The sequence below is a fragment of the Euprymna scolopes genome, chromosome 29 (genome assembly GCF_053919585.1).
Source record: "Euprymna scolopes isolate OS-2025 chromosome 29, ASM5391958v1, whole genome shotgun sequence".
NCBI lineage: Eukaryota > Metazoa > Mollusca > Cephalopoda > Sepiida > Sepiolidae > Euprymna > Euprymna scolopes.
The window spans coordinates 29,071,376-29,088,590 of NC_136510.1; the positions used below are offsets into that span (position 1 = coordinate 29,071,376).

At 31.2% G+C, this 17,215-nt stretch overlaps 1 protein-coding gene across 50 annotated transcripts in view; it reads right to left on the reverse strand.

Moving 5' to 3' along the window:
* LOC145252565 (rho GTPase-activating protein 190-like) overlaps positions 1–17,215 on the reverse strand; it is a 793,870-nt gene that overhangs the window by 27,344 nt on the left and 749,311 nt on the right. For all 50 annotated transcript variants that reach the window (XM_080112152.1, XM_080112143.1, XM_080112148.1 and 47 more), the window contains 2 exons: positions 5,822–5,895; positions 1,139–1,279 (listed from right to left, as the gene is read on the reverse strand). In XM_080112152.1, the coding sequence (XP_079968278.1) occupies positions 1,139–1,279; positions 5,822–5,895 (215 nt within the window). The remainder of the gene's footprint in view (positions 1–1,138; positions 1,280–5,821; positions 5,896–17,215) is intronic.

Sequence of the window (17,215 nt, forward strand, 5' to 3'; positions counted from 1 at the left end):
CACAATACCGTAGGGCTGCTTCCCAGCTGACTAGAACATGGTAATTTTCAAATTCAATGTTAACAAGTCCTTGTTGAATCGTCCTCTTAAATAATCAAATTCTGCCCAGGTTCAACCATTGTCACCAATCCTCATGGTGTTGTCTCACCGTCAACCTGACAAACTCTTATCTTCGATGGACCTTCGGCCTTGATAAGCAGTAATTCATTAGTACATTAAAAAAAACAAAAAACACTACAGCAACAACAAAAAAAAAAGAAAATAGCAGATCAAATGCATTCTGATTGGCTACTCAAATGATGCAGGCCTATCAGATCTACCTTGCATAGGCAAGCCAATTTTAAAAGCTTAGCCTTTTCTTCTTTGAGCGCTGACGATTATATGGTCATCTTATTTTGGCCTACAATCTTCTCAATGGTCATTACGATATATCTCGGGATCTATTATTCACTTCTGCACCAGAAAGCAGTTTACACAGACACTATAAGAAACTATTTCATCGCTGATTTTGATTAAAACAAAAATTAGGATATTTGGACCTTGGAATGGACTTCCAAGAGAAGTAATAAATGCACCAATAGTACAATAATTCAAGGTGAATTTGAACAAGTGCTGGGCTACTGCGTCCTATTCTGTGTAAATTTTTACCATCTTTTCTCTACATGGTAATTGAAGCATGATTATATTTTCGTTTTTGGAATTCTTTAAGATGAGGCTTCATAATTTGTGTAATCATTCTTTTGCGAACCGTTATCCTCATCTTCATAGTTGTTGTTTCACCATATTTCGGCTAACTCATCCTATGGCCTTCAAGTGATTAATGCTGAATCTTGTAATGGTATTCCCAATAATTACTGCCTTCCATAGTTGTCTCACCACGTTTTGGCCAACTATTTCTCTGGCCTTCTTGGGTAGGATTGAGACCGCTATCTTCAGACAATGCTTGCCTGGAACCGTAGAAACTCAACTACGCTATGGGTCCCAAAGAAGAAGGCTAGAGGATGAGTTGACCAAAATGTGACCGAAAAACAACAACCACCATGAAGATAACAGTCCACAAAAAAAAAATAAATAAAACACAAATACATGAAGCCTGATTGTTTTATTTTTTGCCAAATAAATGGAATTGAACTCTTACCTCTTCTTTTTGCCGTCTCTTTTCCTCTTTCTTTTTGGCCCTGTCTGTTGTGCTGTCTTTGTGACGGATTTTAACATTGAACATATCCTTCCAGTTACCACTGTCGGTCAGATCTTCATATTCATCCTCTAAGGTGCCATACTAAAAATAGCAAAAATTATTAAATAAAGAATTTTTTTCATTAAATTGGATTTAGAATTTTTTTATCTTCATTTTTTCCATTTATACTTCCATGTGCATTTCTGTAAAAACATTATTCCAAAATATATAAATAAAGTGCATAATTCAATTTCAACATTAATACATGGAAAAAGGCATGGCACCCTCCCCTACATCTCAGCATGGTAGTAGCTAAAGAAAAGGGAATTTTTGTGTTGCCTCTAACTATGGTTGACCTACTTATAGCATGTTACCATCTGAGTTTTTTCAAAGTTTATATGGAAATAAGCAAAAATATTAATATAATTGGCAAAAAAAAAAAAAATTCAAACAATTATTTAAAAACCAATTTTTTTTGCTGATTTCCTTTCCTATCTATAACTAAAAACCCTCTAATGCAATTGTTCTCAACCGGGGTCCATGTGCCCCCCCCCCCATAGTACATGTAACATTAATATCGGTTCAGTCTTCCTTCAAGATAAACTGTTGATACATGCTCTTTGGTTTTCTTTACATTACTGAAAAATAAAATAAGCTATAAGGGTTCACCAAAATGCATTAAAAAGAATAAGTCATGATTAAAAAAAAGGTTGAGAACCATTGCTCTAATGCTACTATTAACTTGAATATATCCTGAATTACCTCCCTTTAGGGTTAGTTTCATACCAAAATCTAACCGGCAAAGTATAAGCTATTTTGACAAGTTTTTTTCTCTATCGGTCTGATGTATAGTCCTGTGATGTTCTAGGAGGTCCACCTTCCCTGGCTTTACCTTCTCGTCCTTTAAGATTGGGTTAGTCTATCGCTAATCATCTGAGGGAATGCCGATTGGGCTGCCCAGGCAATTTTTGTTCAGCCAAAGTGTTCTTCCTCTAGAGCACTGGTTCCAAATCCACCATGGTAAAGAGATGAATAAATTACTTTCCTTGCTGTACAGACATTCAATTTTATTCATTCTTAAGTTGTTTTATTCCATATTTTGGTTAAATTAAATAAACTTATTTCATTTTAACTTTGGCTTCCTGTTTAATGGAAGTCTTACCAAGTCTTGCCGATGTTTATCGAGGAAAAGTCCCTCCTGATTAATACTTATGTAATTTCAGCGTAATTTTAAAACTCTACATAAAAAAAACCAGTTTTTATTAGGAAATGCTTCTTTTTTGGAATGAGTTTATCTTCTCTCTATATATATATATATATACAAGTTAGAAAAGTATTTCATCCAAGGCATGAAAATTGTTAAACAAAATGTTTTTACTATAGGCTTTAAAAATAAAGGTGTAAGATTCAATTTGAAATTTATTTATCTTCAAAGTGCACTTTTATAAATTTTACAAAGTAAGGTATAAAAATTTAATTTAAATTGAATCAAAAAATTACCTTGGATTTATTTTATGTAATGTACATTCTGATGTACTTTAAAAAAAAAAAATCATTGTAAATTTTATATCTATATCATGAAAGATAATGTTTTTAAATTGCAACAAAATGTTTATTTTTTTTTATTATTGAAACAGGGTTATTACTTCGCTTATTCTTTATTTTACCCCCCCCCCTCCCCTACACACACACACACACACACCTACAAACACCCGGTAAACGCTGGGTACCTCCGCTAGTTTTTAATAAAATATGTTATAATCAAAATATATTTTTTAATCTTTATTTTGAAAGTTTTTTTTTTTCAAAATGGTTTTATATAATAAAAAAATATCCTAAAAGTTAACAAAAAATACTCTTGGAAATGATTTTTAATATCATGTAATGAAAAAAAATTTTTTTTTAGTGTTTACATAACAATCTTTTTTTAATTTTACATGAAAAAAAAATAGTCTTTATTTCAATATTTTATTTAAAATATCTTGTAATAAAAATATATATATACCTATCACAGAACAAAAATGTCATATTCCAAAAGTCCCAATTTGTCAAGTACGAGGGGTGTGCAATAAGTAATGCCCCTGGCCCACTTCCAGTTGTCTGATCTAGCTGAAATTTAGCATGTGCAATGATTTATATCTCAATGGGTTATGTGGAAAATTACAGCTCTGAACTAATTGTGGTTTCTGTTTTACAGGTGTTTGAACTGAGTTAGGTGTGAAATGGAGCCTGTTAAATATCGAGCAGGGATACGATTTTTGTATTTGAAAGGACGCACAGGAGACTTTTGATGAAAGAAACTTATGGTGATAATGCCCCATCATATGACCTTGTAAAACGCTGGCATCATGAATTCAAACATGGCCGGAAGTCTATGGAAACAGGTTCCAGACCTGGTCGCACCCCCTCCCTCTGCCATTGATGAGGCATCTGTCAGTCAAGTTGAGGCTGCCATTTTGGAAGATCGGCACATTACTATTCGCCAAATAGTCCAAGATGTCAAGATTAGTACAGGGTCTGTGGAAACTATCATTCATGACTATTTGCATATGCATAAGGTGTCTGCCAGATGGATTCCAAGGTTGCTCACACCATTCCAGAAGCGAGAATGTGTTGAGTGCTCGAAGATGAATTTGGAGATGTGCCAAGAAGATGGGTCAAAGTTTTTCATAAGACTGATTACACAGGATCAAACTTGGGTCCATCACTATGATCCAGAGACCAAAGCCCAGTCAATGCAGTGGAAGCACTTGGACTCACCACCTCCAAAGAAGGCAAGGGTGCAACCCTCCGCTGGCAAGGTCATGCTCACAGTCTTCTGGGATCAGGACGGAGTAGTTATGACAGATTTCCTGGCAAAGGATACCACAATTACAGGAGTCTATTCTGCTTCACTTTTGAGGAAATTAAGGGAAGCTATCAAAATCAAGAGGTGGGACAAGATCAGCAAAGGTACCCTCCTCCTGCAGGACAATGCTCCGGTCTACAACTCGCATGTCGCCAGATCAGAAGCATGGGCGTTTGGTTATGAAATCCTTCCCCATCCGCCCTACTCTCTTGACCTTGCACCCTCTGACTTTCACCTCTTCCCAGCTATGAAGTTGTTTTTGAAAGGAAAACGTTTCCCAGATGATGCAGCCTTGATTTCTGAAGTCACATTGTGGTTGGAGGACCAACCTGGGGTGTTCTACAAAAAACGGTCTCCAGAGCTGCATCAAATGATGGGAGAAATGCATAACTCTGGGTGGTACCTATGTAGAAAAAGACTAATAACTGTGCCAAGTTTCGTTGCTCTACTGCTATGGGAAGTGGGTCAGGGGCATTACTTATTGCACGCCCCTCGTAATCTTTCTTTTTTACTAAGAAAATCAAATTTTATGAGGAAGCAAATATGACGTGTCTTGCTCAGACATATTTAATACAGGGAAACAACTCAATTTGAACTACAGGGACAGAAATAGAAATCAGCCTTGTAATGGCTATAAATTAATAAATTGCCAAAATCATCAAAAAATTATTTTCTACATACAGTAGAACTCTGGGATACGGAATTAAAAATTAGTAACAAAATACAGCACAATATATAACTTACATGTATATAATCAAATAACATTATACATAACACTGTAAGGTGGGGCAAATACCATAACCAGGGGCCGAGAAAAAAAAAAAACGTATTCTAGGCCCGCCATATCCTAGGGTTCTACTGGATAAATTTATGTGATTTTTGGAATATGAAGTTATGATCGGTACTTAAAGACTTTTCCGTATTTAAAAAAATTTTTTTTTGTTTTAATTAGGTTGAATTCTGGAGAAGAACCGACTTATCTACATTCATACATACAGGGGATACTTTGTTATTTAACTTTTCTGCATTTCAGGCTTTACTTTTTCTACTATTGTCAATTGTTAGACCCCAAGCAATGCTCCCCTACGCGGATCACTAATTTTACATTTTATTGGGTTGGTTTCTACCAGTATATTGTTTTAATCTTTTTGAATTTTTGGGAGATGATTGAGGATCCACTGATAACCGTCTTATGTCAGCCATTTTGTTCTTGTTCTAACGTAAAATTTGGCACAACTTGTTTTTCGAAATAAATGCTTTAAAATAAGTTGAAACAAAATAATTTTCCATATAGGCAAAAGAGTAACATTTCTTTGTCATGTATTTGTTTCTTAACCAGTTTTTCGTTTTTGTTTATCAATAGATTAAAAAAAGAGAGACGAGAAATGGACAGGATGGGGAGGGAAAAGGGGGGGGGGAGGTGAGATAAGTTTAAAAGAAACATGTTGTGCACACTTTTTAACTTCTATTTCATTCTTTAGCCTTGGGCAATACCAAGTAACCTTGCTAATATAAAAAAAAAAAGACGTTTATAATCATTATTAAATATGATAAGGCACTTTGAATCAAACGCATCTTATTTTTTTTTCTCTTGGCTGATTTTAAGATGCCAAGTTTCACTTCCATATAACAGTGTGAACAAATCACTGCCATTATATAATTTTAATTTAGATCTGAGAATGAATCCATTTTAAAATAAGGTAGACTTGCTAGTGTCAAAAAAAAAGAAAAGAAAAAAAAAAAGACATTTATAATCATCATCATAAAATATGATTAAAAAAAATCAGGTTTCTTACCTTTGAAAGGGTACTTGAACTATATTCGACTCTGGGACTAATTGTCTCATATGGATTTTCCTCAAAGGTGCGATCTGAAAAGAGAATGAAAAAGATCAAGACATTTAATGATAATTTTTTTTTTTTTTTTTTCTACAAAAACCTTACTCATAGCAGCCATGACACTAAACTTATAAAATCCCGATCATTGATAAAAATTGCCAGTATAATCTTTAACCACTTTTTAAGAGTTGAACGATCGGAGAAACATCAAATATGTGGTAATTTCTGCCATATCATGCAACAACAAAAAACTTTTGTATAAAAAAAAAAAATGATAAACAAAATACATGATAATATTGAAGATAATTTTAATGAGAAAAGCAATCAGTTTGCAACACTTTTGATACAGTGATTTGATACAAAAATTAAAAAACAACAACAATAAATATTAACAAAATACATCCATTTGAAAGACCATTGTATAAAGGCAAAACCATTTAAAAGTAAGAATTTAACTTGAATAGCTGCAAAGCATTTCGGTTTAATGATTTGTTGAAAATTACGTTAAGCGAAATGAGTTTCAGTTTAATTGTTCCCAAGCAATTTTATTTCATCAAAATCGTATTTTAGCAAAAAATAAAATAAAATGAAGATGAACTATTTAAAACGGTAAATTATAAAATCTTTAATTATATATATCCCACATCTCTTAATTTTCTTTTTTATTTAGATTGGTTTCAAAATGGTGGATAAGATAATCATTCTTCAGTTATTCATAAAATTTGATTTTCTTATTTAAAAATAAAACTACTTAATCAATTTAAGTGATTTTTGGAATATGATATTTTCGTTTTGTCATGGGGAAGTAAATCATACAGATTTTTCTTTCTTTTTGCTTTTTAATATGGGGAGAATTCTGGACAAGAACCAAATATGATTTTCACAAAAAATAAGTTATTTGAGAGCAATGATACAGAACATTTCACTGTAAATAATTTCAAACCAATCAGTATGATATTATTTTGCCATTTATTGGTGCAGTATTTTGCAATTCGCAAAATGAAGAAACTGAAGGATTTGTTAATAACTTACTAGAAAGATAAGTAAATATTTTACTTGTTGCTTATTAAAAAAAAAAAAAAAAAAAAAAAAAAAGGCAGAGCTGTATGAGAGTAGCCACCCCCTAAAAATGTGTGTTTTACACCTTCAAGTTTTTTTGGGTTTTTTCGACGATTATCAAAGATTATAAACTCAGCAGAAAAAATTTTGAAAAAAAAAAAAAAAAAAAATTAAATGACTTGGGGTGGGGGGTCACTTTCTCATTATAACATTCTACTTCATTGCTACCTGACTTACTATTCATTTATTTACCAAGTCACGTGATTAGAACGTTATAATGGAAAAGTCATTAAATTTTTTTTTACAAATTTGTTCAGTTGATATACTTAAGTCTTTAATCTATGATAATTTTGGAAAAGAAACTTAAAAAAGGTGAAAAACGCATTCTTAGGGGTAGCCACTCTTATACAGGTCTGCCCACAAAAAAATAAAATAAAAAAAAATAAATAAATAAAAATCGATCACTTTTTTTAGACAATGATCCATAAGTGCAACAACTTATTTTTTAACAATCGGTACAACTACACTATAATAGCGAAATTTGAAATTTTAATCATCGAATTTCAAGGCAGACAAAGGGGCTCTACTTAATTTTCATGTTACAGTAATGACTATAAAAAATAAACGATAAGGTAGAAAAAAAAAAAATATTAAAGAAAACATTTTTTGACGATAATTAGCAAAAATAACTCTTCACCATTAACCAATACAATAAGACTCCATAATTTTGGACAAACCCATTTAGCAACACAATCACACTCCTTCACTGTTGGGGGTCCCTAAATGTCAGAGAGCTTTCTTCTCTAATAGTTTCTTCCCTCGAACAGCTAGACTTTGGAATTCCCTTCCTGCTACGTGCTTCCCTGACTGTATTGATGTACAGAAGTTTAAATGTAATGTAAACCAACATCTTGTTAATCTTTCCTAGACATGGTCCTAAATAGTAGCCCTTTATGTCCAAGCTGCAATATGCCTTGTTAGGGATGAACGGGAGTAAAAAAATAAAATAAAATGAAAAATAATTTGAAAAAAATTATTTTTCATTATGGATGAAAATCAACTGTTATAGCACAATAACAAGCAATACACAAACCTACAAGTATATATATATATATATATATATATATATATATATACATACACACACTTTGTTGACCTTGTGACTGAAGTCGAATCGCTGATGATTGCATAAGCACCAAACATTAGTGTCCATAGATACTAAAATAATTGTCAACATTTAATCAAAAAATATAGTTAAAAAAACTCTTTAGGATATTAAAGTTGAGTCCTCTAGAGAATTGAAAAAAAAAGAAAAAAAAAAAAAAGAAGATTGTTGAATACTCTGTTTACTGTATATGCCCACTGATTCGGCATTTGTGGCATTTGTAAGCACTTAATTTCCTTTAATTGCTTGTGGCTTTGAGGTTGGATGCTAGCCTACAAAATCAAGAATTACTTTATGACTGGGTTTGAATCTCCCGACCAGCAGTAATTATTACTTCCTACACTGGTGATTGCGTATGCATGAAACAAGTGTCTATAAATAATCTATATATCTATAAAAGTGAAAATGTCTGTGTGTGTGTGTACATTTTCCTACAAAATAATTCTGTCAATTTTCGGTCTAGATTTGACATAAGGAGTATTGAGATTTGGGAAAATCTTTTTAATCAGTTTTTGGCCAGAAATTTGGCTGTCAAGGGGTCAAAATTAAACGACTTGACCTTTGAAAACTCTACCAAACTCCTCCATCAATTTTGGATCTAAACACTTGAAATTTTAAATGTAGGTTACTTGGACATAGATCAAACTTTATAACTTGATTTAAGCCCCAAAAAATAAATGTTAAAGGGTAAAAATTAAAAAAAAATTTGACCTCTGCAGTTTCTATCAAATTATTCAGCCAATTTCTGGTCTAAACATTTTAAATTTTACATAAAGGGTATTCAGAGATAAGGCAAGCTTTTTAATAAGTTTGGGTCGAAAATTTGAGCTGCCAAGGGGTCAAAGCTCAAAAGATTTGACCATTGCAGTATTTAGCAAACTATTCAGCCAAATTTTGGTCTAAACATTTGAAATTTTACATAACGAGTATTCAGACATGCAGCAAGCTTTTTAAGTTTTGAGGGGAAAATTTGGCTGCCAAAAGGTCAAAGTTGAAAGAGTTGACCTTTGCAGATTTTACCAAATTCCTCCGCCAATTTTGAATCTAAAGACTAGAAATTTTAGATGTAGGTAAACTTGAGATCAAAATAAAAAATGTTTAGAGGGTCAAAATTGGGGTCAAAGTTAAAAAAAAATTAACTTCTGTGGTCTCTACGAAATTACTCAGACAAATTTTGGTATAAATATTTGAAATCTTACTTAAAGTGTATTCACACGTAGCGCAAGTTATGACCAGTACATAGGGCCCTAGCAAAGCCGGGCTGAACTGCTAGTTGTTAATATTTATTTAATATTACATTATATAAAATCATTTCAGATGGATGATAAAATGTTACAAATGACAATTGATAAATCAATCAACTGTAATGGATAGAAGAGATAATCGATGTAAATGTTGAACAATAATCGAAACAAAACATACAAAATACATTGAAAAAAAAAAAAAAACAACGAAAGAGAAAACAAATAAGAAACCTGTAAGCTTTTTAAATTTCAGCCAAGATGGATATCATGCGGTAGCATGTTGATATTAGATGGAGTGAAAGACATACATAAAAAAGAGGGTAGTGTAAATGTACGTGTTTGTCAGAGGGAATTGTGTATATGGAAGTGTATGTGTGCATATAAAATGAATTGTACAGACAGACAAGCTGTGAAAGTTGAAAGACATCAAGATTACCAATAGATTTAAAAAAAAAAAAAAAAGACAGAAAAAGGAATAAAATAGAAAAAATAAAACTGGAAAAGAAAGAAAGAATGAAATTGAAAAATAAGCAATAAAATAAGAAAAAATAATGGAATAGAAAAAAAAACAACGGAACCGAAAAAAAAAAAAATAAATAAATAAAGGAGATTCAAGAATCAAAAAAAAAAAAGTAATGAAATAAAAAAAAAAAAAAAAAAAGAATGGAATAGAAAAATGAAATAGAAAAAAAATGAAGAAAAAAAAGGGCAAAAAAACAAACAATTCTGACATACATGGAAAATCAAATGTGAAAAACATGCCGTGCAAAGAACAAACATTGAAAAACATTTAGATTGCTTAAAAATAAAACATTTGGACAAGTACAATCACAAATCATTTATTAAAATATCACGCTGATCTCTTCATATCAAATGCTGCACACAGTTCAAATCTTTGCAAGTATAGGGGGATAAAAATTAACTTGCCCCCTCCCCATCGCCAAACTTTCTGCAAAATAGCAGTTAAAATCAACAGTATAAAATCGTTTACAATAAATATTGTGGATCAACTTGTCGTAAAACAAACAAACCAAATATCTAGATCAATGATTCTTTTGACCAGAGTTTATCTCATTCTGAATTGAACCCAATTTTAGTATGAAAAAAAAAAAAAAAAAAAAAAAAAAAGACACATCCGAAAACTTATTGCTTATATAGTATCACATACAAGTGAAAGTCGCATTCCAAGTAAAAAAAATTTCTTCTTAACTTGGCTGTTATGTTTAGGTTTCAGTCTTTGTCCAATCTAAATTTCTTCAGGTGTTGGTATTTAGATTTTTATGTTTCTGAACTGTTGTGACGAGGATTCATAATCCGTATTATATGGATTGCTCAGACAAATGCTCTCATCTTGAGTGTTATTTGCACAACGTTTCGGTTGATATAACCTCCAACCTTCTTCGGGTGTATCTTATTGAACCCAGGAATGTTAGTGTTGTGGAGATGCCCACTAATTAACATAGGCGAGTGAGTGAGATATATAAAGGTATCAATCACCAATACCGGGGGAGTCCGGCAACGACCGTCAAATAGGCAAGACGTTTATGCTGCCTACAGTAAGACATGCAACACGCCACCTGCCGGAATATCTCCAACTGAAGTATATCTGAAGACATGTAAATATGTATATAACTTTTCTTCCTAATATATTATTGTATACCTTTACTTTCGTGTTTTTGTTTATTATTTGTGCAGCCACACAACACTTAGAATGTAGAATCTTAGAACCCGTGGCATAGTGGATAATGTATTTGATAAAATTCAGTTGTAAGTTACTTTTCTGGAGGTTGTAGGTTCAACCCTCAGTGCGGGTGGTACTCAAAATTGTAAATTACTTCTACTCAATCATGTCTAACAGAACAAGAGCATGTTACCCTCTTCAATTAAAGGGTTCTGTTTGAAATTCTGTTCATCTACCCCGAGTTCAACAGAAAGATTTCAAAGTTTGACGAAGTTCCAAGGTTACATCAACGATTTTTAGTTGGTAAACTTATGTAAATTTGAAACATAAGTCCTTTTCTTTATATATATACTTTTCTAATGATGTGATCCATGCTTTGAACAAAATAATGTAGCAACATTGGACACAGACATTACAAACGGAATTTTCCACAAAGTTAGACATAGGAAATCAAAAAAATTCCATTAGAATTTAAAACTTTGAATTAGAGTGTTATGTCACTAATATATAATAAATAAGTTGATGAAATCTTTCTCTTGTTTCTGAACTACAATGGATAGCGGTTGTGTTTAGGACAGCTGCTTCCTTCCACTATGGGAGATAGGTTGCCGACCTACAGCAGGGTATTATTTTTATTTGCCTTCCTTTGCAAGAAGTTAGACACAGTCAAGTGTCGGTTTGATGAAAGTGTTTCTATGGAATGAACTGGATTTGAATACAGCATACCCAGGTTTTTGGTCCATGTCATTGACCTCTTAGCCACCATCATGGTACAAGGCCCCCTCCCCGAAGAATTACTAAACCACAAATGACTTAACATCTACAATCGCTGTTATTAAAAAAGAAAAAGAAAAAAGCTACAAAAAGAAATGCAGTGCAGCTACTGCTATGTGTTAGCTATACAGCAAGACTCCAGCTGTTTAGATGAAGAGCTGCTGGAATCAAGATTTAGTACACTCTAGTGCTACATTAAATAAAGATGTTTGGTTCAAAATTCCTAGGAAGTTACCGGTCACAAAGAACAGACACCCAAAAAGAAGCCTGTATAGTATAACAGCAGAAATGCTGTGAATATGACAACTAGTGATGGGATGATTCCAATACAATTAGCGATTCTGATTCTTTTAAAATTTCTAAATATTTAGATATAGAATTGTTTTTTTTGTTTTAATTTTTGGATGACTATAAAGACTCGTATAATATGTGCATATATTTTTGCAAATGTCAAAATATACCAGAAGGGAGGGGGTGATACATAAATTTTACTTTTATTGGTAGTTTAAAAATCATTAAATATTCATCATTACTAACAGCAATGGAAAATCGAATTATAATCAATAACATGACAAACATTAAAGGAATCGGTTTTTGGCATTAAAAGCAGGCAAGATTTTTCTGATTTCAAAACCCCAAAAATTTCTGATTTTTCCATTCAGGATTCTATATTAATCATCTCAAGACTAATAACAATGGATGAGATGAGAACAAAGATCCGAAACATATCAATAATGTAAATAAGAATATTTAATGACAGAAATATTGTGGATTCCATTTTATTTATTCTCATAGTTTTTCAGATCCACGCATGCATTTAGTATATTTCAGAGTGTGATTCAATCACATTTCAGGGATTGTCTAACTCTGAAAAGTCCATTTCATACATGTAACATTAAACATACCTTTTTTTTTTTTTTTTTTTTTTCATACCCCTCCCAGTATATTTGTCCTTAAAGTCTCAACTGAGCAGTGAAAATAAACAAAAAAGCGGACAACATTGATACACTCATTGCATAGACACAAGCAGATCACATATACTTTTTTTGCTCCACAACAATTACACACGCATTCTGAAAAATAAAGCTATTCACAGACACAAGACGATACAACGATCTATTGATAAAATGAACAAATAATACAACTGGTCAGAGACTAGACTCCAGCAGTCGAGGAAACTGGTCAGAGACTAGACTCCGGCAGTCGAGGAAACTGGTCAGAGACTAAACTCCGGCAGTCGAGAAGGCTGGTCTAGTAATTGAGTTGGCAGGCCTAAGAATAAACTTTGGTAATCGAGCAGGCAGAAAGAGTTAAAGTAATTTGAGTAGCCCAACAGACCAAGTTGTACCTCAGGTAATTGAATAGTCAGACAACATTTATAATTAGTGACCTGAAGAATCAAGTCAACTCTGATAGTTAAGTAGCCCAGCAGCAGAGTTATGACTTTGATTATCGAGTTGGCAGATAAGGTTGAAGCTCTAGTAATTATTCAGTGGTCAGAGTTGAAATCCCAGTAACTGACTGTGTTAATCAGCTTATTATGAGAAGCAACATCATTGTAGGGTTTCAGCTACGGAAGTATCAAATAAAAACACATGGCAGTATGTAAAATAGATGTTGAACTGAATATGATGAAATAATGAATTCTAATAGAATGATGATCAAGTTCACGTTATAAGGATTTTTTTCAGACTGAATGATCATTTTATCAAAAAACAAAAGTTCAAACTGTTATCTTCATCCTTGTTGTTCACATTTTCAAAAGCTTCTAAGAATTTCAAAATGGACACATTATTTATTCCAACAATGAAAGGCGTCAACGATCAAAGGGTAGAACTGCTAAAATGTGACACCGGCAACACAGTAAAGATGAGGAGTACAGTTTGAAGATGTAAATAACAATATTTCATCCTGGAAATATTGTCGAATAACAAAAGACAAGATCGAAATGAAAACTACAATATAAAAACCACAACAGATTGACAACAGAAAAGGAGACAATATTTTTTTTTTTTTTTTTTTTTTTTTTTTTTTTTTTGATTATTGTGTACAACAACAATTTGATAATGATCTCCTATTGAACATACAGAAGGCAATTAAAATCTAGGGATTTGCATGAACCAATATTTTCTTCACCTTGCAGAGCAGAATGACCAACGTCAAAGATAAAAATATCAAATGGCTCAGATATTAATGAAAATACTTTAAAAGTTCACTCCGCAAAGAAAGAAAGAACATTTCTAAATAAATAATCTAAAAACGTATTTAGTTTGTGAATTGGAATATTAATTACTATTTTCAAATTGAATATTATTTTCAAAGTTTTGGTGAATGTAACCTCCAACATTTTTTCCGGTATACTTTTTGATATTTGGGAATTTTCTGTTAAAATCTGGAATTTTATATATATATATATATATATTATATATATATATATATATATATATATAAATAATATAAAGCTACATTCCACTAAGATTTTCATTTTACTGATCGTCTTTTCAAAACAAAACTTTCAGTACATTTTTATGGATCATTTCATTCATGGAAATAATTTCGATATTAGTTTGCCAATCTTGGATCTTCTATCTATGGACTCTTCAGAAACCAAAAATTTCTCCTTCAGAAAAAAAAAAAAAATACATAGTGAGGCAGCAAACTAAAATCACATAAAAAAAAAAGCTACTCGCATGGATTACATTTCTTTTTACAAGGAAAGATATAAACCCAGAAACGGCAGCCATCTTGTTTTATGAAATCATGAAAAAAAATATGCAATTGACATCATAATAATAATGGTTTTTCTGTGAATGAAATGGTTCCTGAAAATATACCACTTTTTTTTTTTTGAAAAGATAATCAGTAGACCAAATAAAATCTTGATCACTAGAATGTAACCTAATATTGTGTGTGTATATATCTAAGTAATAGATAAAATGGATAAAAATATAAAGGATCTTTTAGCAAATAGTAGAAGCATTAGATGATTAAGTGGACAATTAATATAAGTAAGAAATTTCTAACCTGATGTAATTAAGCCAGTTTTTCTTCAGATTTATAATTCTGACTTTTCTGATGGGAAGCAGTTAGCTTTGAAATGCCATGACCTAAAGAGGTTCTTTCTTTTCTGTCTTCCTTATTGATTTGATGAGTAAATAGTTTTTTTTTATTCAACTCTCATCTATCTATATACATACATACACACACCTTAGAAGCATTTTTTTCTTCTTTTTTTTTTTAAAATACCAAAATTTTAATATATTAAAATTCCGGTAATGTTCATATACCAATAAAATCAAAGTCAAAATTAATTGACTCGATTATTCAAGCTTCAAGACTATCAATTTTCATAATCGAGTATGCATATAATATTTTCGCAAAATTCAAGACAACAAAAAATATAATATGAGAACATCATATTGCGTATTTTTCTTATGCATTACAATTGTTTCATAACCATTTAAACAGTTTTAAATATTATATCATTTATAAATATTCCAAAATAGCTACTCTTTAGACAGCAAAATACACATCATACAGATATGAATACATTCATAGTCTCTATTTTAAGAGATCAAGTAGGTTATTTTAAGATATCAAGAAAGCTATCAAAAAATAAAAACAAAAAGAAAATATAAGGGTGGTGTGGAGGTAGGTCCAACTGCATGATCTCTTAAAATAGAGATTATGAATGTATTCATATATGTATGACTAGTGTATTTTGCCATCTAAAGAGTAGCTATTCTGGAATATTTTTAAATGATATATTCAAAATTGTCTAAATGGTTATGAAACAATCGTAACACATAAGAAAAATGTTTTCATTTTATATTTTGTTATCTTGATTTTTGCGAAAACATGTTTGTGTGGGATAAATTCTGAAACTAACATAATTATGAATTTGGCCAAAATGCCAATATTAAAATTCTCTGAATTTGAATTTTTCATAAAGACCCTTTAATATCAAGTCCCAAATTTGAGACATTTTTCTAGAGTTAAACTCGTTTTAATGGATTTGGATCAAAATTGGAAAAAGGCTTCTACACAGAAAAGTTTAGTAGCAAATATATTTTAATTCTAACCTTCATAAGGGGTCATAAAAATGGTAAGAAACTGTTCTGTTCGGTGAATTAATTTTGTTATTAACTAGCAAAAATATCTGTCCTGGGACAGGTATTTTACTAGTGTGTGTGTGTGTATACATGTAGCAAATCTTCCTTCAGACATGTTTTATGTATAAGACCAACAATACACTCTTTAGTCTTTTTTTTTTTTTTTCAATACATGTGATCAACATGTCCTTCAAATGCTGTCATGATATTTTAGCTGAATCTTTTAACTAATTTTACAAAAACATAAGGATTGATATTATTAGCATTATCATTGCTAATTATAAACATAATTTCTTGAGAATGAATTTTAAAACAGCTGAAATAGCTTGTACAAATGAGAAATACTGAAACACCAATTTGAAATTCTTCATTACATCAATGCCAATATTGCTAGTGTTATGAGTAACATCCCTTTTTAGGAACTCTCTATTGGGTTGCCAAATATCATTGTTTTTATGTTTTTCATTGGGTTGTCTCCCCTGGTTTAAAAGAATAATGGGTGCTTGTGCATTATAAGTGGATTCCTAAAAAAAAAAATCAAAATAATGCATTTTAAGTACAAAAAATACTAATATGTACTGACGGGTCATATCGAAATTAGTAAAAATTTCAATAGAGTATAAAAATAGCAAAAATAAGATATATTGAATAATGTGGTTTTATTGTATTTGTAAATTTTGAAAAGTTCTCGGAATTCAGGGGAGGCAACTGTAGTCTATCAATTTGACTAAATAATTCTAATTCTTGAGTGGTTAATATGTATATATGTTTTTTATTTATTTTATCTTTGTTATCTAAATGAATTGCTATTATTTTGATAAGTGTGATTTTTTTTTTCTTTAAAAATTTCTGGAAATGGCAAAAAAAAAAAAAAAACGAAAAAGTTTCTTCGATTCTGTATGACAGACGAACTTCTTTTATTTCAGTTAAATTCCGCCATTTCAAATTAGAAAATGGCGAATCAAGAGTAGCTACTTTTCTTTTGTAAAAAATAATTCTAACAGTATGACACATAATTTTTTGTAACTTTTACTAATTTTAAAATATGACACGTAAGTATGCACTTGTGTTTTTACCTAAAAATGCATTTTTGAATATCTTTTTATATATCCACTTATAATGCACAAATGCTGGATAAAGTTTAATCACAGTTGCGAACATATTGTAATGTTCACATCGCTTTTGTTAATATTGGTGCAGTAAGAAAAATATCAGTAAAGACATATGAAAAGCTCCTAAAAAAGATTAAAGAGTAACTTGTCTGTCTTATACAACAAAATATTTTTTACTTAATATGTTTTAATATAGCTGTTTGTA